The sequence below is a fragment of the Dryas octopetala genome, chromosome 6 (genome assembly GCF_963921425.1).
Source record: "Dryas octopetala chromosome 6, drDryOcto1.1, whole genome shotgun sequence".
NCBI lineage: Eukaryota > Viridiplantae > Streptophyta > Magnoliopsida > Rosales > Rosaceae > Dryas > Dryas octopetala.
This window is the reverse complement of record NC_141371.1, coordinates 10,994,311-11,013,196: the sequence shown is the minus strand read 5'-3', so window position 1 is coordinate 11,013,196 and position 18,886 is coordinate 10,994,311. Positions and strand designations below refer to the sequence as shown.

Genomic DNA, 18,886 nt, shown 5'->3' with positions numbered 1-18,886 from the left:
AAGATTTTTTCCTTTTCACCTAGCTTTTTATTGTTTTAATAAAAATAATAATTATCAAAATGCCTTTAATAGTTGCTTAAGGGACAACCATATAATATTTTATGCTTTGTATGAATTCTCACACACACCTCTAAAAAAATAGTTCTCATATACGTTTTTTCACAATTACTCTATAAACTTTTTCATTAGCCGATCTTAGCCTATATGGAAAACACACGTGTTCAAAACCTTTAAAACTTAAATAGGAGAGACAAAATAGTAAATATTATTGAACATACATATGCCCCTTTCCTATTCTCGACTCTGGCTGGTATAGTCATCTTGGTAATCCTGTGGAGGATACTAAAATTAAATCATGTGAGCTGAAATGTTATATATAACTGATGCGTTGTTCCTATGCGGCATGACTTTAAGTATGCATGTGACCTAATTTAAATAGATAAATTAGGTAACTAATGTTGAGTTTTGTAATTTTCTTGTCAAACCTATTCTGTGTTGTACTTTTTTCATAAATATTTGAAAATTTGCTATACAAAAATTTGTGTAACCTCAAAAATATTGAAATAGCAATAAATTAATGAGTTCGAGTCTTCAACATAAATTTATAATGTGCTTGTTTTATACTTATGTCTAAAACTGCGTGTTCTAAACTTTTATAAACATGCAAAGCGCTTAACTATATGAATCATAGGTACAAAGCGAGCACGCTAGCTAGCCCATTAGGCAAGGTGCATGACATGCACAATTAAGTACAAGCACGAAATGGACCCGAATTAGGCATGCCTCGTTTAATATTATTTTTATCTTTTGAAAGATTTTATCTTTTGAAATATTGAACTTTTCAAGAAAACTAAAAGATGTAATATTTAATTATAAGAAAGCACAAAATAACAAAAAATAAGTTTTCTAAACCTTAAAAAGAAAAAGAAAAAAAAAATTTGTGGGCCGACTCATTTAAAGTACGATACGAATACGGCACGAGTACATATGAGCATTAAGCTATATATGGCGGGCCTAATTAAGTCTTAACTATTTGAACTGACACAAGCAAGATATGATTATTAAATGGCTCAGCACGAATATAACACTAAACATGAACTCCAAAATGGCTTGTTTGGCACGTTTAGATGTACTCGAATCACAAGTTCAAGTGGTACTCAAACCATGTTCAAATATTACTATGATGATGTTTATGTAGGGCAGGCTCCGTATTACTTGTAATAAATACTACGTACAAGAACTTGTTCTTTTAGTTCTAATACATACTACTAAAACGAACATGGTTCGAGTAGGTCTTGCAGATATTACAAGTGCAGTTATTGAGGGTATAATAGTCTTTTCCACTGAAAACTTGGTCCACAATTTTATTAGTAACAAAAAATATATATGTTAATAATTTTAATTGATCCAGGTACGTAGCTTTTTTCGCCTGCTACCCAATTCACTTTAACTTGTCACAGATCTGCAAGTCTAGTTGCAACTCAAATTTTCCTCAATCACTTACTGTTCATTCTCCCTCCTCGGTGAGTAGTGGAAAGTGACTTGATATATATGGATTGGAGATTTTCTTGTTCTTTCTTCATTACAGCCACAACTCATTTTGGATGTTACTGATCATACTCTAAAAAGAAAAAAAGAAAAAAAAAAAGTCCTAAATTTTATAATACCCGTTTTTAGTAAATGTAAATTGTAATTTGTAAAGTAAAGCATTAATTCATGGAGAATCTCTCTAGCTTTCTCTCCATTTTCCGCAGCTCAATCTTCTGTCCTTCATTTTAAGCCCCTTTCTTACTTAATACCTAACAGATCGAGCTACTCAATATATAAATATATATATAAATAAGGCTGGAGACTATGTGACTTAATCTAGTGATAAACATCAAAAGTCAACAATGATCTAAGGAAGTCCACTCACATATTTGATGGATGAGATCATGCGTGTAAAATCATGCAAGAAAATTTAGCTCATGTTTTGACATCAATTGAAATTTAAAAATTATTTTGTTTGTGCATGCGGCATCATTAATTTCTTGGGAAAATTTTAAATAAATGGGCTGCATGGAGCATGTTAATTTTTATTTTTATTTTTGGCCAAGAAGCATGTTAATTATCAGATCACCAATATATATACCACATGCAGTAATTATATATCTCACTATTATTCTATTCCTGTTGCTGTTGTATTGTTCTATATATTCATCTAATGTCTGATGGTGCATGAATCTTCATTTTTTAATTTATGCCTAATTTTTCTATTGACTATTAATGCATGCTTGGTATATATATATATATATAATTTAATCATGTATAATGAATTGAAATACAAACTTTCAACTCACTACACACATATATATAACACATGTATAACCATAAATATTAAGTAGGTTGTGAATGTTGCTTCTTAAATATTATTATATACAAACTATCATTATCAAAGAAGTTTTGGGGTTTAAACTAGTACATATAAAGAAGCGCGCGGACAAGGCAAAATTAATATATATACAAAACCTGGCCTCTATGAGTGCCCATCATATAAAATTAAATTAAGGTTTGAAGCTTCATTATTTAATTATTATATATATGTTTTGCTCTTGCTGAACCCCACTCTATAAAAATCAAGGCCTTAATTCCGCCTCTTTAATTTCTTTTGGCGTTTAACCCTTCCTCTTCAAACAAACAACTTGGTGAATGATGAGCTATATAAAAAAAAAACGGAAAAAAAAAAAACAAAACATTTGGATTAGGTGCATCAGATCACATCCTTGAATTAGTAAACAGTTTAGTTTTATTTAATTAATTATATGTGTGATTGTGATATATATGGTTCTTCTTAATAAATTAAGGCCATTAATTCAGGTAGCTAGGGTTTGTACCAAATCCTTCCATTGGGCTGAGTCGACATTTCCAACATGAAAATGACGTCGAAATGCCAAATAATAATGAACCCAGTACTTTTTTTGAAACTTAATTGCAACATAAACTTGAAACATTAATCATGCTGATCACTATTTTGACATGACACATATGCCATTGATCACTCTCATTGTTTAGCAACCATGAGTTTAATTATGAAATTAATTCCCAGATATGATATGCTCAAGTTGACAATGTATCTACTAACTATAACAGGCATGTACGATTTTTTAGGAAACTTATCATGCATTCTGAAAATAATTTTTTTCTTTTTGAGAAATCTGAGAATAATTAATTAATTTGGATAATATAGCGCAGTTCATTTATTAATTGGTTGACGTGTGAATTAATTATTCTTTTTAAATAGTGGCTAATTGCAAGCTAATTACAAATCGGATAATGATTTGTAATTGAAGTGAATTAATTAAAGACATAGTTGCAATAATTTACTTGCATTTGGAATATTGGCATATATGGTCAATATATAGTTATTAATTATCTACCGCCCTTTTAACCACCCCACTATATATATGATCAGGTTCAATGGATCAAGCTTCTTCAGACTCAATGTTTATATTTAATATGCAACTTAATTAAGAAGAAGAATAGTAATACATTTTAGGTTGACTTTTAATTAGAAATGTACTTTAGGTCAACTACGCACATCTTGTTAGTTGGGTTTATGCGCTACAAATAACCAATACTCAATACCGTACCAAAACACAATTTATAATTAGATAATACATGGCTATGATCAAGAGGATTAATTGATACTTAATTAACTAATGACACTCTATACAAGTGTAGTTGTTTCACAATATCATAAGCAAAGAGGTATGGTACGTGGCCGAATCTTTGCTTGCCCTTAAATAGGGAATGCTCTTTAATGGGGCTAATTAATTATACAAATAATTTCAAACCAACTTACTATAAACAAAGTCAAATAGCAATGCATCCTCTCAGTTTGTGTACACTAATTTCCAACTATTTTTTTATTTGTTCTGCTAAGTTTCACCAAGTGACTATAGTGATCATAACAAATCATAAGGGGGTCTACTCTTTGTTGCATGCGTTGTTCTTCCTCCTGTCTTTCTTTCTTCTCAATTATTTATTCTCTCACTTTTGGGCATGGAAGTCTTTATTTGGAGAAGTTTTGTTGATGAGTGATGATACCATTCCATGCAAAATTTATTAGACATGTCAGCTGGTAAATGGATACTACACTAATAAAATGAATAGTGTTTCTTATTAGACAATTTGATAACTTACAATATTTGTTGTATATATAAGACTATAAATTTGAACCACACATTAACATAAAAATTAGGCTTAATTACAATTTACCTCTACAAATTATAAGGGTATTTCAGGATGCTCCCCAAAGTACAAAATCTTTCAAGTGCGTTCACCGGTAAACTCTCTGAAATCATGCAACGTTAGTGATTCCGTCCAGTTTTGCGTTAAGTGCCAACATGACTTTTGCTAACTGGGTTTTTTATCTCCACGTGGCACTTCACTTCATTAAAAAAACCCAGTTAGCAAAAGTCATGCTGGCACTTAAGGCCAAACTGGACGGAATCACTAACGTTGCGTGATTTTCGAGAGCTGGTGGACGCGCTTGAAAGATTTTGTACTTTAGGGATCATCCTAAAATCACCCTTGTAATTCGTAAGGATAAATTGTAATTGTGCCTAAAAATTAACATATATTAATAGGTTTCTTAAAAATGTGTATTAACGCTGAATATATACAATCCCTTGACACATATAAAAATAACAAGAAACTGAAAATTATAGCCACTTCCATTGACTCATTGAGAGCCACATTGCCAAGAACCCATGCCATGGGTTTATCATTTTACTAAAAAAGGAAAATTCGGTTTGATTAAGTAAAAGGCTAGTTTAGTTGGCTAAAGGACTAGAGCATTCAAGGAATCAAGGGAAGGATTATGGAGATCGAGCCATAACATAATTAGGGGATACATCCAAGTCCACATCTGTATTGTACGGATTGGGTCTTTTTAGCCGAAATTGCGAGATGTTCTGGTCGGTGTGGCAAGAAATCTCATGATGGGTCATCTTTGGAAGACCAAAATTTCATGCATTTTCGTGTGATGGGATAGAAAGAGATCGATGTTGCTAAATTTAGTATGGCTTTTGAGCTTTTTTTGCTTTATTTCAATCAATGGAGATGGATCATGGATCCTCAATTTTAGGAAAGGGGGCCGACATGGGCCTTCACAATTGCAATTTTTAAAAAAATATTTTTCAAAGTGGGGCCCATTAGCCAACCTTTCTCCAGTTTCTAAATATAGTAAGTCTTGATCTGGTTGGTTTTGCATTTTGCAATTTTCCTATGGTTTCTGTTTCTTCAGCTGTCAACCACATTGAATGAATGACAGGGTTTCAGTTCTGTTTGGTTGCGTTCAACACAAATCCCCATGCTTCTTTTTTCATCCCATTTAGATATATTTCAGATAATGAATCCACTTCTCTCTTCGCCTCTTATTTAGGATGGAGAAATTTTTTGTTCCAATTATAATATTGTTTAGGAAAAATTTTAACTAAAGAACTCTAACTATATCCCATGTTTTTATTCTAAGACATGAATTTCACTTTGTGTCAACTAAGCACTAAAAATTTCATTCTGTGTCAATTAAAGACTTTTTTTTTTTTTTTTTTCAATTTTTATCTGAACTTTGACCCAACATTGGACCCATCAAACATTCATTAAATTCAGCAAACTTATATTGGGTTTAAAGCTATGCATTTCCTTTTTACAATTATATAAAGATCACCCAAATTAGATCTCTACAACTCCATATAATCAGCCCCAAAGTAGGGTACTCGAAACTGTCTAATTTTTTCAGATATTTTCTCAGAGGTCCGATTGAATAATTTCGGGTACCATACTTTGGTACCGATTATTTGGAGTTGTAAATGTCCGATTTGAGTAATCTTTATATGATTGTAAAGAGAAGATACATAGCTTTAAACCAAGTATAAATTTGCTGAATTTGGTAGAGGTATGATGGGTCTAATGTCAGATCAAAATTGAGATAAAAACTGAAAAAAACAGGGTCCTTAATTGACACAAAATGAAAGTTTCAGCCCTCAGTTGACACAAAGTAAAATTCATATCTTGAATAGAAATATGAGGTATAGCTAGAGTCCTTTAACTAAATTTTTTTCTATTGTTTATGAGATGAGTGGATGAAATTAAAATTTATACTTTATTTATTAACTATGCTTAGATATCATTGTCTTCGGCAAGCAACATACATCAACAAATATTTATCAAAGTACAGTTATGCTAGACTTTTTGATGTAAGATTCTATATTTTCTAAGACACTTTTTTAATTGTGGTAGGACTTAGTCAAATATGTAAATCAATTATATTGGGTGATATAAGGCATGTCACTAAATTGAGCCCAATAGATGACTAACTTGTTTGCTCTTGTATCATGTTAGAATTAAAGTATCCAACACAAAATTGCTTAATCAAAATCTTAAATATTGCTATGCAATGCTTAAACTTTTCAAATTGGGATTCTACATTCTCCAACATTGTTGTATTATTTTTTATATTTGTAATATTTTAATGTATGTATAAATAGAAAAAGCTCTAAACCAAAATAGTAAAAAAGTTAATATAAAGTTAACTGCCATATTGGGCTCATTACACGATATAATCTCATAATCTGAACTGTTTATTTTAGAAGTCATATTTAAAAATTTACCTTTGTAAAAAATCTCTCAAATTGGAAGTTTATTAGCTATTAAATTATAATAACAACCATTTATATGCTTTTATGGAAACATAGTGTTATTCTATTTATTTAAACACAATTAGATGACTAAATCATTTTCGATTTGGTTGATTTTTTTTACAATAATGACTTTTGAAGTAAGGCATAAAAAATGGATGTTCTGATTATGGTATTTCTCATATGGTGGGCCCAAAAAGTGTGGTTAGCTTCGTATTAATTTGTTAACTAATTAGTTTTAGAGCATTCATGTGTGTGTTTGTATTTATATAAGGGCGGATCCGTGACATTCTATTTTTGACACAAGTTTTCAATATGGACAACTCTATATAGGATTTGAACAATCGGAACCGTCTATTTTTTAGATCTCCATTAAAAAATCATCCTTACAAAAAATTAGGTAAATCATAAATCATAAATCATTTACTTACAAAGATTAAATTGTCAACAAAATAAACATTTGAAATGTTGATCATTTAATCTTATATGGTAAATGATTTCTGATTTACCTAATTTTTTATAAGGATGATATCTTAATAGAGACTTAAAAAATAGACGGTTCGGTTCGTTAAAATCCTATATGTTTGGGCCCATTGTAAACTTGTGTAATAAATATAATGACATAGATCCCTTCTCCATTTATATTTGTATATTAAAATATTACAAATATATAAATAGAGGTTATGACTTATGAACCCCAAAGCTCATATTTTAAACTTTTTGGTAAATGAATAATTATACCAAAAAAAAAACACACACACAAAAGACACAAGAGGCCCAAGCCTATAAAAGAGTCAACAAGGCTTCAGTAAAGAATCTAACAGAAAGCCTAATAAACAAAGAATAAACGGAAGCCCAACCAAAGAGGCCCAAAAATAAGGCCAGAAACAATAGTAGCATTAAATGGATGCGTAAATTAGTAGAATAATGTGTCCTGTTTGCTCTCTTTTGTAAAATGATGGAGTCACTAATCACTATAATTAAATTTGAAGTATGCAGACATTACCGCCCGTAAATGGTATTAATGGGACCAAGCAAACTGAAAAAGAATGAGATAATTCGTCCTAGTTTGTTCTATGTTGCAAAGTGGGTTTGCTGTGAATTCTTGGAAAAATGTATCATTGTGGGCAGTGTACAAGTATTCTGAAGAATTTGTATTCAACCGTTTGTTTAAATGAATGTGTTTTCTCAAAGGAATGGAACATTTCATGAATGTGAATTGAATTAAAGAAGAATCCCATGATTGTATTTGAATGGTTTTGTGGTTATTCATTTTGCATTTGTGTAATAGTTTGTGCTTGTATTATTGTGAAATGGCTAGCAGTCTTTGTTCTTCCCTAAAATGTAGGAAGCCAAAATAGGGAGTTGTTCAGGAAGCCTCTTGGAGCTGAAATTTTTCCCTAAACTCTCTATTTTTGTCAAACAAGTCTATTTTCGAACACACAGCTCTGTATAAAGAGGCTTTGCAAGTTTATAGTCATTTGCATCAATAACTCTCTCTTTTCTCTGTGTATCTACAACACACACAAATCAAGATGGATCGTTCTTTGCGTTTATCTGCAACTGCCTGTGTTCTCGTCCTGCTTTTGGTGGCTATTGGTATGTTTTCGATCTCTTGCCTCTTATAATCTTGTTAATTTGATCTTTATAAAAATATGAAATCTTGTAAATTTGATTTTGAATAAATTGTAAAATTTTGATTTTTGGTTTTAAATAATCATTTGTACGAGTGTTGCTTTTTAAACCATCTCAATTGATTATTTAACTGATTATTTGTCTAATACAATGAAATCCACCACACAGATGGATCTCACTTCTATTAGAGAAATTATCAAATAAGATAGTTAGTTAAAATAGTCCAAAATCTAAATAGTTTTATTCCGTTTGTATTAATATATTGATCCATATTTTGTAGGGATGGGGCCAATGGTTGTTGAGGCCAATCCAACGACTGATGTGATTAAGCCAAAGGATTGTGAGACTCTGAGCAATGAATTCAATGGAGTTTGCATGAGCTCAGATAATTGTGCAAATACTTGCAAAAAGGAGGGCTTCCATGGCGGCAAATGTGTTGGCTTCCGAATGAGATGTTATTGCACTAAACAATGTCAGTGATGACCGACATACTAATGGATAAAACTATTTGTACTATATTTTAAGTACTATATGGAGGTAGAATCCACTTGTATAAGTGAATTTTACGGCTATTAGAGTGGTAAAAAATATGATACACCTAGCATTACTCATTATAGTTTATAGTTATTGTTTGTTCAATAAAAATAAATAACCCTATATAGATTGGAATCCTGTCTTTGTTCTTGTGCACTAAGTGCACGTGAGATATTTTGTAATCTCCATAGGTCAATGAATATAACTTCTATTTGTCAATAAAATTTTATGATGTCTTATTTTTGTTTGTTTAATATATAATTTTTTAGGGTGTTTTAATTAGAAACATAAAATAAGAAAGAAATTTAAAACAAACATCAGCCGACCCAAAAATTAAGTTGCAGTCTAAATTGTCCACCAAGTGCTTGGAAATTCCCACTAAGCGCTCGGTAAGTATCTGCCAAGCACTCGATGGAAATTTCTGAGTGCTCGGCAGTTGCAGATGCAACCCGCATCTACAACCTAATATGCATCTGAAAGCTGCATATCTACAAATGCATGCATCTGTAACTTAAAACCTGTATGTACAATCTAAACACATGTCATCTGTATTTACAACCTAAAACATGTCATCTACAACCTGAAAAGATGCATATGTAACCTATAAAAGACATCTGCAACCTGAAAATGTGCAGATACGAATACATCTGCATACACCGAGTGCTCAATAGTGTATTTTTCTAGCCCCGAGCACGTATATGGACGGATTGGGCTAAACTTAATTTTTTATTTGGCTGAGTTTCTAATTAAAAATATTTTAAAAACTAGATTTATGAGTAATTTATTAATTTTTTTTTATTCAGAGATAAGGCGAATCAAACTTGGATGTAGAGGACAATTTTACGACCCTTCTAATTGGGCTACCCAAACAACTGCTTTTTTAATAAATAATTAATACTTAATTTTAAGAGTGATTAAATCACAGGCCCTAAGTGTCTAATATATCACCCCAACCTTTTCTTCATTTTTTCCCTCTTGACCTTTTATTTTTTTTTGGTTTTTTCTACTCATGTTCTTTTTTTCCCTTAACACTTATCAAACAATGACTTACGAGTTACGTATCTAAATTGTTGCATGGCTACACTTCTAAGGTTATATTTTTACTTATTTTCTTTAGAATCTTGTGAACTAGTTAGTGTAATTAACACCATGCATTTGAAGCCTTTTTTATGATGTTGGAAACTATAATATAATATTCATCAATTAATATGCCTAAACAACTTTATGATATGTCTAAAAGAGTGCTTATATTGAATCCATAAAAAAATTAAAGAAAAAAGAAAATAAAGAATATATCTTGCATATATGCATCTCAACAAGATTGAAGAGTTAAAGACAAAGAAAACAATTATTCTTGTAAACACAGCACATCATAATAAAGATTAGCACCGTATTATCTTACTAATTGATTAGTTATATAACATTTATATATATATTTAATATATGCGCGCATACATGGTTCAATAATTTCGCCCTAGCTCGATGAATACCTTTTTTCTTTGGACTTTGTTTTTTTTTTTTTCGTGTTTGCCTTCAAAATTATCCTGAGTCTTGGATGAGTTTCTTGGTTTTCCTAAGTTTAGTGGTAAATAGTTTAGTTTAATTAAACATTGGCGTGTGTTTTCTACGTTTAAGTTGAACTTAGCACTATAAATAAGCTAAGCCCTACCCACATTAATCCACATAGCATACCCTAGATTCAATAACCTACCTACGTTCCTACACCAAATAAATAGTAATTAACGTAGTGGTAGTTGGTTCTGGATGGACTTGCAGGTAGCTGTGTTGTGTTGTGTTAACAACGTTGGAAGAAGACGTACTACCCAATGCAAACTGATTGGCCTCGCTCCATAATATTCTCCTGCTCATGATTGTAATCAATTTAGCCGCGCGTGGAATCCCACTCCCACTGATTACAATGATCAGCAGGAGGAAGTATGATGATGAGGCTTGGTTTGGTATCGAATCAATTTAGCTCCATCTATTTGTTTTTTTTTTTTTTGGCAAGAGTCATTAAGCTGGCCGTGTGAAAATTAGCTGTGCACAAGTTTAGAAGTACTTGAAGTCTTGATTGAATACTCTTTCGTTTGGAGGGAGGGGGGTGTTGTCTTTTGGTTGGACATGAGTCTAAGTTCGTTTGTTGTTAATTGATCCAACACCGCCGACCCATAAATTTTTTATTTCGGCCCGGCCCATAAATTTGACAGGTGTCTAATGCAATGGTTTTTCCTTTTCTATTGGTAATTAATTGCCAAATGCAAAGTTAGTTGGATCAGGGAATGTGCTAAATAATGGCATGATGGGAAGGTTTTGGAGGTCTCTATTAAAAAATTATTTTGAAAAAATTAGACAAATTGAAAATCATTAAATTATTTAACTTTAATTAAATAAATAGATAAATATAATATTTTCAATAAATACTTGAAATGATGACTATTTAATCAAACGAGTAAATGATTTTTGATTTAACGAATACTTAAAATATAGACGATATTGATCATCAAAAAACAATGTGAACTTGGCTCCGCAAGAGATCCCTTATTTACCTTTAAATGAGTAATTCCTCAATTAAAGGGGCATGTGTATATATATACATAGAGAGAGAGAGAGAAAGAGAGAGAGAGAGAGAGAGAGAGAGAGAGAGCATAATGTAGTGAAGTACGTGATCACGTTAGAAAAGAGAGAAACTTGTATGTCTTGTTATAGGAGACGTGACATCATATGCAAGAAAGAGAGAGAAAGATAAGAGAGAGAGAGAGAGAGAGGCACGGGGACATGCAAGTTTTTCTTTTTGAAAAATATGTGGTTGGCATCAAAGACATATGAAATTAAATGCCAATTAATGGATTTGACTTGAAGCTCTATTTCTTGTCCTTTGCCACGCATCAAAAGAAGTTCTAACTTTTAACTTCTAACTTCTATCACGTTACGTCCCACATTTCAGTCAGTCATATCTAGGGTTGGGTTTTTTCATCGAACCACAAAAAAAAAAAAAAAAAACCGATCATAGTTTTTGGTTGAAAATCGATTTTGGTTGTTTGACCAAACTGTACCGCCCCCTTCGGCGTTGGAAACGGCTTGGTCATCGCCTCCCTCGAAACACCAAAACCCTCGAACCACTGACGCCGACACCCACCGACCCTAACCGAACACAAAAAGTCGATAATCGACCAAAGTCGGATCGGCAGCAGTCTGTTTTGTGCTCCTCCGCTGCTGTCAGTTTCGGCGGTCGATAATGGCTGTTCGGGTCAGTTACCAACACCGACCCACCCTTATTCATATCACATTTGTATTTTATCAAGGCTAGTTTTATATACTCGTTATTTAATATTTTAGTTAATTTCTTATTTAGTGAAAATAGATTTGAATTTAAAACTCTCATGGACTATTAATTTAAAGGTTAATCATAGATACCACACCAAATGATGTCATGTTTTACACTTTGCCCTCAAAATTAAAATTTTTGACACTTTTACCTCCCAAATTTAATTATATTAAAATTCTTTACCCTAAATGGTGCATTTAGATGCAGTAGTTTGAAATTACTAAGGAATTCACAAATGACGGAATTTAAAACGATGTGATTTAAAATTCTAGAATGTGTAGATTCTCTTGTTTGGATAACATGTAAACATAATAGAGTTTAAATACGAAATTTATGGTAGTTTTAATTTTTGATGCATCAATTCAAAAGAGTGATGGTTTAATTTTTGATGCACCAATTCAAAAGAGTGATGGTGATGGTGGCAACAATAAAAATGATGTTTATGGTGAGTTGACCATATTGGTAGGGGTGATGGCCCACAAGCGGTGGGAGAAATGGTGGTGGCTAAAATTGGGGTGTTGGCGGTGGCGGTGGTGGTGGTGGTGGTGGTGTCGGCAATGGCGGTGATGGTGGTGGCGGCGGTGACGGTGATGGTGGTGGTGGTGGTGGTGGCGGCGGCGGCGGCGGTCTTGGTGTTGGTGGTGGTGGTGGTGGCGGCAGCGGCAGCGGGGGTGGTGGTGTTAGTGGTGGTGACGTTGGCGGCAGTGATGGTAGTGTCGACACGACTTATTTTTTTTTTGTAAAAATTGGAATTTTGAAAATGACACCAATTTAGATAGAATTTAAAGTTGGAATTTACAACCTTCAAATCCCAAGTTTTTTTCCACCTAGAATTTACAAAATTCTGTATTATTGACCCAAACAAGGAAATTAGAGCATGTAATTTCTTAAATGCTGAGTTTTGTTTAAATTCCGAGTTTTTTTCCTCCATCCAAACACACCATAAATTCATTAAAAAAATTCATTTTATCGGTCAGTATTGCACAAGTGGCGCCAGGTTGGCACAAAAAATAATTATTTTTTAATTATTTTGAGGTAAAGTATTTAACATAATTTGGTGGCATCAAAAAATTTAATGTGGGAACAAAGTGTCAAACAAGACATAATTTTAGGATAGTATATATAGTTATCCCTTAATTTAAAACTCTCATTGATTTAATTTTTGACTTATGATCTGGCCATCACGCTAGATAGAGAAAAAAAGACAGCAAAAAACTCATCATCACGTTAGCAATTCAATGGTGGAGCTACCAATTTAATGTGATGCATAATGATGATCAATTGTAAATTTGTAACATGGTATGTGCATCATACAAGTCTTCCTATCGATCATACAACCTTTTATACTATATAACCACATCCAACGGTAGTTATGGAAAGATGAAATTGTCACACTCAAAATGTTAAAAGAGTAATTGTATGTCATATAAGACTTTACATTTGTTGTTATTTCTTGATTATTATTTAACAAATACATGATACTCAGCCCGAAGTAATAAACGAAGGAGTAGGAAAAGTATGGGTTACAGGCTGTAAAGATGAGATAAAGCAGAGACAGGTCCCCCCACCTTCCTAGAACTCAGAAACGGCCATAGAATTCCAAGAATCCATGCCCATTTTATTTTACAGTCAAAAAATTGTTGTTGAATATTAGACAGGCTCCGGTATAGAGGGTGAATACCCAACTTTAACATTTTAACCTTAAAACACCAGAGAATAAAAGTATTTCTATCAAATTTTGTGTACCACCTTTAATCAAAAATTTGTGTATCACATTTTTAATAGAAATATCAAATATAACCCAATTGTATAGATAAGTCATAAGTCCGACCTGGCGACCTCTATTAAATGAGTACCAATGTGTAACATTACTCAACTCATAATATTATTCATAATATGCATTGTTTAAGCAAGCGTTTACTAGGCGCTCTGTTAAAAGGAAATGAAAAATAAGATAAATGAAAAAATAATAATAAATACATAATTGCTGGAGCAATCTTTGTCTGTCCCCATTACTTGAGTTTTCAATATAAATTGGACCAACTTGAATTAAATAAGGTCCTAATTCAACTGTCCCTGTTTTTGGCTAATCATTTGTGTCACTGTCCAAACAACACTGCCCACATGCATTTAGTTTGGTTATGCTATATAATACATATATATAATATATTTATATATTATCAAATCACTATCACAAAATTCCAGATGACCAATATAATAAATTGTGTACCAGATCTATGTCCATAAAAACATACCAAACTAGAGAGGCATGTTGAAATTCAACAAGACCACAGACCTTATTAAACATTATGCAATACATATAAGACATCCAACTTTAGCATTTAATATTCATGGGTCATATTTAGGATTACTTGTCAAAGTATGCGATACATTACCAGACTGCCAATTTAGACCTCACATTCCAAGTTATTGATTGACAAACATTGCGATGCCTTACCGGACTATCAATTTAGACTACACATTCCAAGTTATTGACTGACAAACATGGCAATTATGTACCAGACCGTCAATTTAGACAACACATTGACCTATAAACGTAGTGTTACCAGACTATCAATTTAGACCACACATTCTAAGTCAAAAGTTAATGACTGGCAAACATAACATAGCATAACTCACAGTAAAACAAGACATGTCCCATAATTTAGCAAAAGAAGATGGAACTAATCCATCTCAAGAAAAAATAGGCAAAGGAGTCATCACAATCAAGGCACCGAAGATAGAAGTTCTACCTGAAGAACTTTACAAAAAGACGAGTTGAAAAAAGATATTAAAGAAGTAATAAAGCACATAATGGTCCAGCATTCCAATCACAGCCTACAAAATTACAAATGAACATGAACTAGTGATCACCTTAAAAGTAAAGTTTTAAACAGAAATCCTATGGATGGCATAATGAACTGAAAATTCTCAAAAACTTACTACCTCCAAGACAAGGCTTACATACATCATACCGGAACCCTGCCGCTAAACATTGAAAGCAAACAAGATCCTCACGGCCTCCATGTTCTTCATTGCTGCTAAGCATCCAAAACAAAATAGCTCTATATGGTATTGCACCTTCTTCATTACCAAACACGAAATGGGGGAAGTCCAATGACATGCCACTCAAAGGCAATTCTAAACTATTCAGTCTTTGCTCATAGCATGCAGTCAGTTCTCGCTGGCAACCTCCTGAAGAAATTCAGCGGCACAGAAGGAAGCTTGTGACGGAATCTTGGGTGTCTCAGCACATAGAATCCAGCAAGAAGAGCCACAACCTGGAACGGAGTAACATACAGAACAATGGCAGCAACCAGACAGAAAATCACAAACAGAGCTGTAGCTCTTGGGTCTCGCCAGCTCAGCAGAGATTGCAACCTCTCCCCTTGAGTAGCTAAGTCACCAACCACTGTCTGGATTTTCCCAGCAATACTCCTCAATCTATCATATCTCATCCTTACTATTTCAGAAGGCCGCGAAGTTGGGAACGTATCAAATTCTTCATCAAGTTCATCAGGATGTGCAGAATCTGCATGAGACAGACGAGTGTCCATGTGAGGAGGATGCCTTGGCCTCCATCTATAATACCAAACTCCAATCAGGAAGAGGTAGAGGAAAATTGTAGGTAATATGAGCTCTGGGTACATGACCAGAATTATAAACAAGATGTGAATCAGAACAGTAGTAATGGGGTTTTTCCAATTACAGATCTGATCAAACCATTTTCCAACAGCAATTAACCCACCCAAAACATTCATAATCCTGAAAAAATTAGCTTTGCTTCTTCTCATACTAAACATGTGGGAGCCCACATCCAGCATATACTCTACAACCTCTTTTCTCAATGGTGGTTCAGCACGGCTCAGCCTCATTGATACAATCTGAGTGGCCTGGTGCCTCAAGCTATCAAGCTGGCTTACAGTTAATGGATAAATATAGTGCATTTTTGGCAACAGTGGTTGTGAGTACATGTGCATCATGTTAAGCAAAGAGGAGCAAGTGAACCTCACAGCCATATGAATTTCACCCATCTTCTTCACACCATTCGGGTGCAGAACTAGGAGTGGATACGAGTGTGTGTAAACCCGATCAGTTTCAAGGGTGGACAGACGAATCCTTACCTTCCCAATTCTTGAATCCTTCGCCCCTCCAGCCTTCTCTCCCCCATGCAAATGACAGTTATCAAATACCCCAATTGTTATGGCAGTACAAGGATCAAAAACTTCCCAAGTATATTGCTCATTCCACTTGGGAGTAAAGCTATCAATAATTGTTCTTGTTCGAATCCACTTCTGCCCATATTTTGCCACACAATAAGCATCTGTAGTTCCCCTCCCATCTTTTGTCTTCATCGGCATCAGCCCCTGAGCATTCAGAATTCCCACTTCAAGAACCCCAATGCTGGACTTCCACAACGGTTTGGCTGTTGGTCGAAGATCACTACTATAGTGTGTTGATTCATCAAGGACATGGTAACCACCTTCCAGACAGATCCTCGTATGAATCCTGCTTGCAAACTTAATTTCCTTCTTCTTTTCCCCTTCTACAATAACATGTTTTTCAAGATTGTGCCAGCTAGTGTTCACAGGTTTATGATCATACCTTCGGTTCACATACTGCAAAGGAATCGCACACCTCCCCAGAACTTCATCCTTGTTAGGCGCAACTCTGTCTTCCACACTTAAAATCAAGGGCTCCTCAAATGGCTCTGATGCTACAAACATTAGATCTTCATTCCACATGGGATTTATACTCCTGCTTTGAGAAATCCTAGTTCTCAAAGCCTGATTTCCCAAGATAGCCTTCACATAAACTTCAGGATACCTGCCCTTATCACTCGGTATCAAGTCCTGAGCCTCAATGACATTGACCCTCAAATACCAAAGCTTAGGAGAGAGGTACACCTTTGACCGAATATTTGAAAGACTGTCAGCTCCACTAACTGTTGCCGCATCCGAATGCCATGCTTCAGGAAAAGCTTCGTCCGCTTGGGTGCCCATCCAAACAGCCAACATCAGCTCTCCCCTAACCTTGTCCCCCTTCCTATCCTCCAATCTATACCATTGTGGTGCTAGAGGACTGTCAGGAGGAACACGTTTTGGAATCTCATTCAGGTCAAAAACAACACGGCCAATTAAATCATCCTTTACAAGATCCTTATCCTTCACAATGACCTCAAACACTGAAGCCTGGATACGATCTTTCGAGAATGCAAAAACCTGGTTCCACTCAGGATTCGACTTCTTCTCAAAATGCCGAGTCGCACCCTTGTAATTCCCAAGCCTAACTTCAACATAAGGGTCACAACTACCCGTAACATCTTTCGCAGGCAAGTCCTTAGCCTTGACAACCCGGACATAGAGGTACTGCATCTGCTCAACGAGGTCATAGGTGCTCGTGAGCTTGTCGCCGGAGATCCTCCCCCCACCGAGGTGGGGTTTGGTCTCCTTCAAAGCAAAGTCTTCTGGTGGAGGTCTCTGCATCTTTTGGGTTCAAAACCAGAGACCCAGATGGAAAAAACTGAAGTTGAAGTTGAAGTTGAAGTTGAACGGTTGGATTAAATAGGAACTGAATTTGAATTAAATCAAAGGATCCCAGAAACCTAAAACATCGGAAAAACATAGTCAAGTAGCCAGTAGCCGTTAAAAGCTAAGACAACTAAAAACTCGGAATATTCATAACAATAACGGCATTATATAGCATCAAACAGGGTGATATTTTATTCTACCAGTACAACAACTAAGAACTCAAAACGAAGAGTAGATGTAAACAAAACGCAGCCCCATGTGAAACTAATAGTACACTGTACAACATTAAATAAATAAAACCAAATTAAAATAACTTAGATCTTTGAAACATAGATACATAAATAACAGAATGTCAAGGTTCAAAGTTTAAGAGTAACCTTCGTAGCAGCGGAGAAACCCAAGAAGCTTCAGATCTGAATGCTTGTAAACCTACAAACATTAAAACCACAATAACCAAACGTTACAAAACAGAAACAGCACAGTACGAGACTCGGGGCGTTTTATACACTGCGTTTGGCTACTGAGAAAATGAAGGAAAGCAAAAGTAAAATATGCTGTGAAACTAAGAATTTCCTTTCATGTGACCGCAGAAAGCAAACATGATTTAAGACTAAATCCAAACCATTACTTTCCGATTCGGAACTTAAAAATTTGCAATTTCCTAAATTTTCTCTTTTATTTTTCTCACTTTTACTTTTCCAGGAAAACAAAACAGAGCAAGAAAATGAAGAAAAGAGGAAAATGAACAAGAAGTGTGACCACAATATAAAGCCTCAGAGAAAACCCTAAGACAATGTCGGTGCAGGGGAATGCTAAGCGGTGCAGAGAGAGAAAACTTACCTCTTGGGGGTGGAAGAAGAAGAAGATTCAGAAGGGCTTCAAAGAAAAAACCCAGAACCCAAAACTCATTGTCCAAAGAAATTAAAAAAATAAACACAAAAACCTAAGAAAATTAGAAGAAAAAGAAAACGCTCCTCTGGGAAGTGGGTTTCATTGGGTTTTGTGAGAGAGTGAGAGATCAAAGAGGTAAGGATGAAGAACAAGAAGAAGAGAAGCTCTGTCTCTCTTCTATTCTAGAGAGAAAAAAAGTAAGAGAAGCAGAGAGAGAGAGCTTTTGCTTTTGGGGTGGGAGTGGGGATCTGTTGAATATGTGAGAGATATACAGAGAGAGAGAGAGAGAG

General features: G+C 34.3%; 1 protein-coding gene and 1 pseudogene across 1 annotated transcript; one reads left to right on the top strand and one right to left on the bottom strand.

Annotated features, from left to right (window-relative positions):
• The first annotated feature begins 8,215 nt into the window (after window positions 1–8,215).
• Window positions 8,216–8,795, top strand: LOC147282333 (defensin Ec-AMP-D1 pseudogene; annotated as a pseudogene).
• Window positions 8,796–14,952: 6,157 nt separating this feature from the next.
• On the bottom strand, window positions 14,953–18,886 carry LOC147282332 (Calcium-dependent lipid-binding (CaLB domain) plant phosphoribosyltransferase family protein). Its single transcript, XM_086246674.1, has 3 exons — window positions 18,546–18,886; window positions 18,083–18,134; window positions 14,953–17,779 (listed from the first exon to the last, which is right to left on the bottom strand). Exon 3 carries the CDS (start codon window positions 17,658–17,660, stop codon window positions 15,336–15,338), a length of 2,325 nt encoding a protein of 774 aa, XP_086102800.1. The 5' UTR covers window positions 17,661–17,779; window positions 18,083–18,134; window positions 18,546–18,886; the 3' UTR covers window positions 14,953–15,335.

Excerpts from the sequence above, each read along its gene's own strand:
- LOC147282332 (XM_086246674.1), bottom strand. The coding sequence starts at position 17,660 with ATGCAGAGACCTCCACCAGAAGACTTTGCTTTGAAGGAGACCAAACCC.